The 10,099-nt window shown below is 40.7% G+C and overlaps 1 protein-coding gene across 7 annotated transcripts in view; it reads right to left on the bottom strand.

Moving 5' to 3' along the window:
- Positions 1-544: 544 nt before the first annotated feature.
- BANP (BTG3 associated nuclear protein) overlaps positions 545-10,099 on the bottom strand; it is a 125,032-nt gene continuing 115,477 nt past the window's right edge. For all 7 annotated transcript variants that reach the window (XM_010001097.1, XM_010001096.1, XM_010001102.1 and 4 more), the window contains 2 exons: positions 3,836-3,979; positions 545-616 (listed from right to left, as the gene is read on the bottom strand). In XM_010001097.1, the coding sequence (XP_009999399.1) occupies positions 545-616; positions 3,836-3,979 (216 nt within the window). The remainder of the gene's footprint in view (positions 617-3,835; positions 3,980-10,099) is intronic.

The following is a 10,099-nucleotide window of genomic DNA, read 5'->3' as shown; positions in this document are numbered from 1 at the left end:
GGGATTTTCTTTTTTTAAATATTTTCCATTTTTGTTATAAACACCATAGCAAATAAAAAAAAAGCTGTTTAAACAGTGAAAAATATTTGAGCTCTTGATCTTCTATAGGTGGTAAAGCAAGTATTGCAAGGCAGCAATACACTCCCTAAGGGATCTGCAGACATTCAGGTGGTGCGTTTCACAGAAGAAATGAAACAGACGAAACATTAATTTAGTCTCAGGGTTTGGTTCATTAGATTTCTTTCCCTCTTTCTGACAGATTGGGTTTTTTCAGCTTTAAGAGTTAAGGGCAGGCTGTTTCTTTTTTCTGAAGGCCAGCTCCTCAGTTGATGCAGTGATGCAGCTCCAATTTAAGTAAGTGGGTCTGATTTATCCCCGGTGAGGACACCCAACTCATCAGAACTCTGCTGTTTGCAGGAGATGTTACAGCTGTGACCATTAGTCTTAATAGGCATTGCCATTCTCCTGTTCTTGAAGACTACAGCACTTAACTGCTGACTGGGCTTCCCTGGCATCCCAGCTGACACAGCTTTCCATGATCTTCTTACTGAATTTGGATTGCTCCGTGTTCTATCTGCATTTCGGGCTGGATTGCTGATTGAAGGGTGTCAGTGCCCTGCAAAAGGAAATGGGAAATTAGTACATCAAAACAAAAGAGGTTTCCACTGGTGTAGCCAAGGGAACGTGGACATATTTTGTTAAGATACACTTCTTGTAGATATTGTGCAAAATCTGTATGGGTATCAGCTCTAGAAGAGAGATGAAATGTCAATACACTTACAAAGGCACCAAAACTAACATCAGGAGTCCACATGAAGACCAGACAAGCACCTTTCAGGCTGGAAAGAGAAGGCTGAAATAATGAATAAGGATCTATAAAATCATGAGTGGCATGAAGAGAGTGAACAGCAGACAATTATTCTCCCTGTCTTTCCAAGGAAGAGTCAGCTCTGCAAAGAAACAAAATCAAACCCTTGTCTGGCAGATGTGCTGAAGGTGTGGAAGGACTCGTCCCAGCATGATGCACGTACTGACAACTTGGGGGTAGGAGCTGAACAGTGTTATGGAAGGAAAGTCCACCAAGGACAATTGTAGAAAAGACAATAGGAAGTCCCAGAGTGACAGAACTGCTGTAGTTAAGGAGAATAAAGTTAACTGTCTGCCCTGTACTTGGAATTTCCCCAGCTGATGCAGGGTATGGTTTAATAGTGGTTATTGCACCCTCTTCAGTCTTCCTGTCTTTTGTGTAAAATTAGAACAGTGCTACTATAGTCAATTTTTTCTCAAATTAAATTCTTCCTACAGGCCTGATTCTACTCCCTTTCCAAGCAAAACCTGTCCTCTGTGAAAGTATTTAAAGTAAACATAATTGACTTCAGCTTCCAAAAGAAGTCTCCTTAAAAATTAAAGTGCTGCCTACCAGTAGTCTGACAATGCTGTGAAAGGATAATCCCACAGCAAACTGCCTTTCTAGCCAAGTTAGCTGGAGTAAGGAAAACCAGATTATGAAACAAACCCTATCTTTTGAGCTATAAGATGAATAGTATTTAAGAACAGCTGTACTGGCTTGGCTAAAGTCCATCACACCCAATAAGCCTTCCCCTGATAGCAGCCAGTGTCACAAGCACAGAGAAACTACAAGAAAAGGGCAAGCTTTTAATGATCTTTTCCTGTACACTCCCACAGATGCCAGAGATCTGCCCTTGATGGATTTCCCCTCCATAAATTCATCTAATAGATGCTCAATGTAACACCCTGGGTACAGAATTATTTCTGTGGCAGTACCTCTGTTATCAAAGGTCTTACTCCAAGTCCTGCTTTATGCTCTGAGCCTACCATCTGCCAGACAACCCACAAAGACTCAAGGGTAGATTTCCCATCCTTTAGGTTTTACTGCACAGCCACAATCTATTTTTTCAAATAAAAACACAGCAGGCTCAAAATGATAAAGCACTGCTCCAAAATTAAGGTTTTGTTGCCAAATTATTTCACCTCTCTGCTTTGTTGCTGGTAATTGCAGACAGCTACAAGACTTTGTTTTTCCTGTTCAGCTGCACAGATAATTTGGTGTTTATTAAAATTTTTCACAAGTTTGTGCCAAAGGGGTGGGTAAGCCTGTCAGGTTGCTGAATTTGATAGCAGGGAACTTGTCAAGTGCCCAAAGTTTTCTTTTCTATTAGAGAAAAACTGTCTTGAAGGAATGTAATTACCAAATAACAGCAACAGCAGCAACACTGAATATTTATCCGACATTCAGACCAGAAGCAGAAGACTGAATGAAGGGTTAGAAGCCCACTTTAGACTTGGAGTGGTGGGTTTTTTCCAAATCTAAGAAAATTTACCACTGCCATATGAATTTGAGCACAGAATTAATCCAAAGTCGTCGTCATCACCACATTCTGCATTTCTACATTTTGCAAGACATGAAAACAAGGCAGCATTACTTGAGGATTTATAAGAAATAAGGCATGATCCCTGTAGCAACACTCATACTGCTCAGCCCATCATTCCAAGTGACTATGAATAAAACACTGAGAAGCTTCGTGGAAGGACAAATCAAGCAAAGAGGGAGCAATGACTCTTAAGGGCTCGTCCACATGGGAAGACGAGTGGCACAGAAAACTAGAGTGTCATCTGACAGCATAACATGCTCACGTGCCAGGCAGGCTGATCTTTTTTGGCATAATTTTTCTGAAAAACACTTTGCAACATCCTGGTGGGGCACCAGCGTGGAGCAACTAAGAGAGTTTTGAGCTCTGACCTCCCAACCAGCTCCAGCTGGCACAGAAAGCACTTGGGCAAGCAGAGATGTGGCTCCACCTCCAGCCTGAGGCCCTCTTTGCCCCTGGAATAATTAATATGCTCTAACTTCATCTGTCAAACCCACCTGCAGATTGCATTGCCCATGGAAGAAGCACTGAGCACTTGGATTTTGTGCATGCAACGTCTGGATGTGATTCCCTTCATGTTTTTTTTTTTAAATTGGCTTTTTATTTCACCTCCCCAAGAGACTCAACATCCAAATGTTTGTAACCAGATCAGAATTCTCTGCACAACTGGGTATGTAGCAGACAAAATTCTACTCTAACACTGGCTGCTAAGGATACCATTATATTTTGGCTAGGAAGCAAGAGTTTATTTTTCACAACCACTTGGCATTCTCAAGAAAAGCAGCCCACTCTGGTGGGTTCGTGGAGGAATGTGGAACCATCTTCAGGAAAACTGACAACTGTTTTAAGTCAATGTTCTTGTGCTGTTAACAGTCACAGCTTCAAGCTGATGAGAAACTTTTTCTAGGCTCTAAGACATGCCTGTTCAAACCTGATATAAAAAGGGAAAAAGAAGTAAAATAAAACAAATTCCTCCACTGTAACCGAGAGGATCAAGTGTTCACTTACAATTGCTAACACTGTGACTCCTGTGGGATATCCAGGCTGTTGATCAAAATAGCTGGAAAACTGCTGTCAGAAAGGGAATAACATTTTGAAGAGAAACCTCAGTCTGAAAAATACTTTCTGGACAGATTCCAAGCAAGTTTTTTTGCTCTGTCCTCTAACTTGTCTCTCATCCTTCAAGGATTCAGAAAAACAATGAGGACCAAAATAACTATTCTCTTGAGGCACTGAGCAAGAATATAGGAGCAGGAATAGTCATAGACCATTTATACCTTTAACAAAATTATGTTTCTTATTACAGATTGGCTTTTTAAATGGTTTGGAAACAGGATCATCCACTCATTGGGGCTGCAGTATTTGTGGATAGCTACATAGTTCAACTGACAGATGTTTCAATCAAGTTAAGTACAATCAAATGGCAAAGAGGTTTGTATACATACTTGATTAGTCGCAGAGTGGTCTGTCACTGGTGTCAGCTGCACATACTGGACTTGGATGTCACTCCCTTGGAGCGGGGATCCATCCACACCCCCTGAGGCAGGCTCAGCAGAAGCTACAGCTATCAGCTGAGCACCCTGCAACACCTGCAGGGAAAGCAAGGGAGAAAGCAGCTTGGAAACAACCACAAATGCATTATGAACCATCTAACTTAAACCAGATGCAAAACCAGAGACCATTAAAAAGAAACACAAGAAAACTTGTCCATCAGTAACAGTTGCTTTCAATCCTCTGGGCTTCCGAGGGGACAGGGTACACATGTGGAAAGATTCCCATCCTAGATGCTCACTGCATTTTGCCTTACAGGATTCCTAGTTCTGTTAATGATTATTGCAAAGGCCAAGTAGGGCAGACTGAGCAGGTTACACCATGAGTGTGATAATGTCACTGGCACACAGCAATAGCCCTGAGTACTGTTACATAAACAGACACTGACCCAAGGTACTCCTTGCAGCCAAAGGCATTCAATTTTGACAATTAATTACAGTACTGTTTATATTCCTATTGTATATGAAGGTGTAGATTTAAGAATTGCTGCTAAATAATGTTTACTCTAAATACATCTGCATGGTGATTGGTGAAGGCTACAGGTCTCCTATAGGCTTCAAAACCAATTTGATCCATCTAAAAGTGCTTGCTTAAGAACATTCTTATGATTAGACTGATTTTCATTTACTTCTTGAAACACAAATAGGAATAAAACACATGTATGTAAACAACAGCAAGTCCCCAGTCTAATTTTTTACATTCAGCTAAAATACACAAATTCAGTTTTAATTTCTTTGTGCCATGAATGATGCATGTTTAAACTACAGTATTTGAACTACAGCAAACAAAAGACATCTTTCAAATGAAGGGAAGAGAACAAAGAACAAAAATAACATTCCCAACAAAGGTTTTTCTTAACAAAGTATGATTTCTCAGCTGATCTGCGGGTGGGTGGCCATGGAGGAGTGGGTAGACCAGAATTTCTCTAGGGAGTGTGGGAGGCAAAAAGAGGTGACCTCCATAAATGACCTTTGGGGGTGTTGTCAGGATTTTATAGGGATCTTGGGTGTTCTGAGATACAGTCAGCACCAAACTGCAAAAGGATCCTACGTTTTGTTTTTATAGGAGTAAGCAAAATTCTCTCTTCCTACAGTATTTATTTTGGAACTAGAAGATACCAAGTGTCAGAGCCACATCAGTCTGTCCTACTGATTACCTGCATTTTTTTTCCCACTTATTTCTGACCTATAAAACTCAGAACAACTGTGAGCAACTGAACAAGCCCGTCAGTCTCACATTCCAACTGCTGTACAACAAAGCCTAAAACTTCTAACAGTACCAGTTCCCCTGGGTTATGTATCCTGTCAACTGCACATCTTCCAGCACACTTCAAAAGAAGCCCCTTTTATAGCTCATATTCTGGAGAAGACCATGTAACTCTGCAATATGTTATCTTACACCATAACAATTCGATTTTTAGTGATAATCTACCTTTGCAATCATGACTACAAAAAAACCAACCCAGCAATAGTTGGAATTTTTTTGCAAATCTATTTATTTATTTTTTGCTGTCAAAATGTCACTTGCTCTAATGGTTTGCCACCAGTGGTGATGTGTTCTTCCTGCTGGTTCTCCCTTCCAGATAAGTTATTTGTAACTAAGCTTCATTCGCAAATACAAGGGAAACATTTTTCTAGGATGTAATGATGAAGCTGAGCTCGTTTTCACACAGGTAAATCAGACAACATGGCAGCACAAGCAGGGTTTGACAAACCCAGTTATTGATGACTTTCCACTGACAATGCTACAGATTGATTGCTGCTTCTCCACTCCTCCCAAACAGTCAGATTAAAAACAACTCAGAACTTAAATGTGCTGCAACCCCAATTCAAGACTACAGAACATACACTGTCCTTGGTATCCAGTTGCTTGGTTTGAAAAAACAGATTGATAAACTGGAGAGCTAAGACATCAAACATTACTGAAGTCACAATTACTATGGTTTTCCCTTCTTTGCCATGTCCTGTTGGTGCAGACCCAAGACACACTGCAGTATGAGACAACAGCTGGTGAATGGCCGAGCAAGACAGATTCCTTCCCTCTAGTGTTATCCCAGACCCTTTGGGTTTTGCAAACCAGGTGATTGGCTCTAAATTCAATGTCACACTGATGTGTTTACTCTCTAGTCATTGCCTTCTTCACATTTTTCCCTATAGCTACAAAACATCAGAATTAGAAACCTTATCTTGCTCACAGGAACAGCCAAAGGAGGGAAGTGCAGCAACAGAGCAAAGCAGAGACAATTGGTTGAGAGTGCAGCCCTGAAACACAATGAAGAGCTTTCTGCTGCTTGATTGACATCATCAGATCAGCTGTTGAAGACACACTGCCAACACTGAGAGGACAAAAATCAAGTCTGGACTTGGAAAACTAAAAGGAAAACCATCCAATGCTGGAAAAGATTTCTTAACGTTTCTCCCCCCCATGCCAACGTAAGTTGCTGCCATTTTGTTCATCAGATCAGCTGTTGAAGACACACTGCCAGCACTGAGAGGACAAAAATCAAGTCTGGACTTGGAAAACTAAAAGGAAAACCATCCAATGCTGGAAAAGATTTCTTAACGTTTCTCCCCCCCACATGCCAACGTAAGTTGCTGCCATTTTGTGTGGCTGCCACCATTTTAGATATTAGGAAGAAATTCTTAGACATTAGGAGGAAATTCTTCATTATGAGGGTGGTGAGACCCTGGCCCAGGTTGCCCAGGGAAGTTGTGGATGCCCCCTCTTTCAAAATGTTCAAGACCAGGTTGGATGGGGCTCTGAGCAACCTGGTCTAGTGGGAGGTGTCCCTGCCCATGCAGGGAGGTTGGATCTAGATGATCATTAAGGTCCCTTCCAATTCAAACCATTTTGTGATTCTAAAGAGCCGTCTCAGATTTCTTCAAGCACTGCCTAGGCTGTTGTTGTGGTGTAAGTGGAGATAGAACCACTCACTGAACAAATAAGCACAAAGTCAAGAATGGGGGGAAAAAATCCCAGCCTTAAATGAAACCATCTAACTGAATTTACATTAAGGAACAAGCAACAAGCTCTTTTTAATACCTGTCTATAGATAGCACTTTGAACAAAATTATGATTTTGCAGTTTCTGTTGGAATTACTGTAGAGCTGCTGAAATTAAGACACAAGTGGATGAGAGGAGAAGGGCAGAACTGCCACCTTTACCCATTCTTTTTTTTCCTTTCCCAAAAGGAATGAGGCAGTAAAGCTGTTTCTGTGGTCTCAATGGTCTAGTACCTGTTGTTTAATCTGCTGAGCCCAAGAGAGGATCAACTCAATCTCAACCTGGAACATTTGATCCCCCTTTCTATGTCTGAACACCTCTGTCAGATGAGACACAACACTGACCTGCAGCAAACTAAAGATCTGGCTTAACTATTCACCCTGTATTCATCAGGTAACACAATTTATCATGAATCTCAAGCCTTTCCAGATAGGAAAATCCACCTGAACTGACACTAAAAACAGCAATAAAATACATTTTCTCTAGGCATTACTGGATATTATGATAAATTTATTATATTTCTGACTTAGCTTAAAAATACACTAAATGTTTGTTATGCTGAAGAACTATGACTGATATCACCCTTTCTGCTTCTCACAAACAGCAGTATGGACACATATTTTACTCAGAAAAAGCCCAACTTGGGCAAATAGAGTGCCAGCTTTAGATATGGTCCTCAGATTCTCCTTGCCTTTGCAAAACCTCTTCCTTCCACAGTATTCCCCAAGTCCACGTGTTAACATTAACAATAGGTATCTCCATGTCCTTTAACATCAGGGAGAAGGGTCCCAGGGGAAGAAATTATCTCAAAATGCATGTTGCTATGAAGACAGATAAAATCATAACAAAGGAGAGAGTCCACAGAGAGGATTCAGGTGGATTGAACAGACTCATCAGTACGACCCAACTTCCCCAGAGAAAACCAGGATTTAACTTCAGCCCTGTAAATTCATTCAGCCTCACCTAATAGTTTTATGATCTGTAAATGTCACAAGTTTTATATGAAACTATAGCAAGGCTGCAAAAATTAAAGACATAACGGGATTAATGGCTTTGCATAACACAGCATCCACAGAGGAGCTGGGCAGCAGAACCTTTTGCAAGCAGGGCAGAGGCAAGTATATGGCTTTTCTTTGGCTGCTCACTTGACTTCCAGATCAATAGTTACATTTTATAATTCTTACCTGCCCTTCACCTTAAAATAAAGGAATTGTACCAAAAAAAGCCCCAACAATCCATCCCAAAAATTAACTTTTCTTCCTAGTTCCACTGGGCTTCTCTAACACCCTGCCTCATTGGTCCAAAGCAGGTAAAAGAATGTGGTTCCACTGTAAAATAATAAACTTTACTTCTAACAAAGTTGATTAATTCATGCTCTAAACATCCCCAGAACAAGAAGCTTGGTCACCCTCACTTAGGCACAAAAGCACAGGAATGTGGGACATGGAACATTGCTCAGGCTCACTCAGGCTACTGAGAGTTCAAGTGAATGCTGAAAACAATCCTAAAAAAGGCTGCCTTGAAAATTAACAAGCAGAGCAAAGAATGAGTTCGTGAAATAATCCAGTGGGGTATTCAGAAAAAGCACATTGGGTCATCTGTTACTGCCTGCTGTCAGTGGTAAAAACTTGTCTTGACAGTGACAAGATCTTTAGGTCTCGCGGAGCCGGAGCCCACTCTTGACATTATTGCACAATTATTTCCACTGCAAGGGGAAGCAACTGCACAGCTGGAACAGAGCAGCTCACTCCCTTCTTCTGCTCTTCCAGCTTGCAGTTACAACCACAGCTACATGCTTTTCCCAAATAGAAAAACGAGTGGAAAATGTTTATCAAGAAAAATCAGAATAGTTGAGGAAATGTCTGCAAGATATTTGAGAATATCTTTGAGACACATGTATTTGAGAATGCTTTCAAGTTAGTCATACTCTCAAGCACATTTTGTGACTTGGCCTGATCTTTGCAAGCCTTCATGTCCCAGACCTTGATGGCTCAAAGATGACACATTGTATGCTGAGCCTGGTGAGGACTACTTGTCTACATTAAAAAAGAAAGCATGAAAAGAGCCCCTTTCCTCACTATCACCTTCCAGACAGAAATAGAAATGCATTCCTCTTAGTTCTTATTTTAAATGGTCCTACAAATACTAGAAGGAAAAGTATTTTGTTCAGATGTTTAAAATGAACTGGGAACTCCTGACATTGATGCTGAACACAGAACTCTGATGTCTCTGAGGAGTCACTGATTTTCACTGAAGCTCTGTAAGCTTTCCATAAGATACACGAGCTGACAGAATTGATAAAAAGAGGGAAGGGATTAACAGGTCCCTCCTACCCACCCCAGACATGTGCCCACAGGGATGTTCTCTGTCCCTACTTACATTAACACAGACCCAGGCTCCTGGTCAGATTTGCAGCAGAAGCACAGCCTCCCACTGACACAAATCTTTTGTCTTTCTCTTTGGGGTTTTTTTTTTTCTTCCCCTATCTACCTTTTCTCCTCTGTCATCCTCTTTTCAAAGTCTTGATTTGGGACATGCAAGTGATTGAACCTGAATATCCTGGTTTTCTATTTTTGATCCTTCTTCAGTGAGATGCTTGCCATACAAAACATAGTAATAAGATTAGTAGTAATAATGAAAACCAGCTACTTTCTCTTCTCTTGTCCTTTCCATGTAAAGACCATTTTAGCCCATAACTAATAGTTCCCATTTAACATTCAACTGCCAGGGCAGGAAATACAATTTTTAAAAAAGATTAAAATGTAATAGGTTTTCCTTCAGTTTCTTCCAAAATTATTCAAGCATAGTTTCCAACCATGGTTCAGTTCGTATCATACCCTCTGCTGATTTAAGTTATCACTGAGAATTATTCTTCTAGAAGCCCATAATTTAAACCTTTTCTCTAGACTCCAGCCTTCAAAAACAGGTAACTGTTTTTAGGATAGCTGGAGTCTGTTTACCAAAAAAGCCCATTCCTCAGTCTGGTCCTTGCCAGACTGAACCTTCTAAAACACATTCTTGCTACTGCTGTTGTGAGCTTTTTTATTAATCTAGGCAAGCACATATGTTTGCCTACCTATAAAAAGCTCAACAACAAGACATATTGGGATTTTGGTGTCTTTTTTCCATAATTTCTTCCCATTTCTGCTCCAGGA

The sequence above is a fragment of the Chaetura pelagica genome, unplaced genomic scaffold (assembly GCF_000747805.2).
Source record: "Chaetura pelagica isolate M959 unplaced genomic scaffold, ChaPel_1.0 scaffold227, whole genome shotgun sequence".
NCBI classification, from domain to species: domain Eukaryota; kingdom Metazoa; phylum Chordata; class Aves; order Apodiformes; family Apodidae; genus Chaetura; species Chaetura pelagica.
This window is presented reverse-complemented; position numbering and strand designations above follow the sequence as displayed.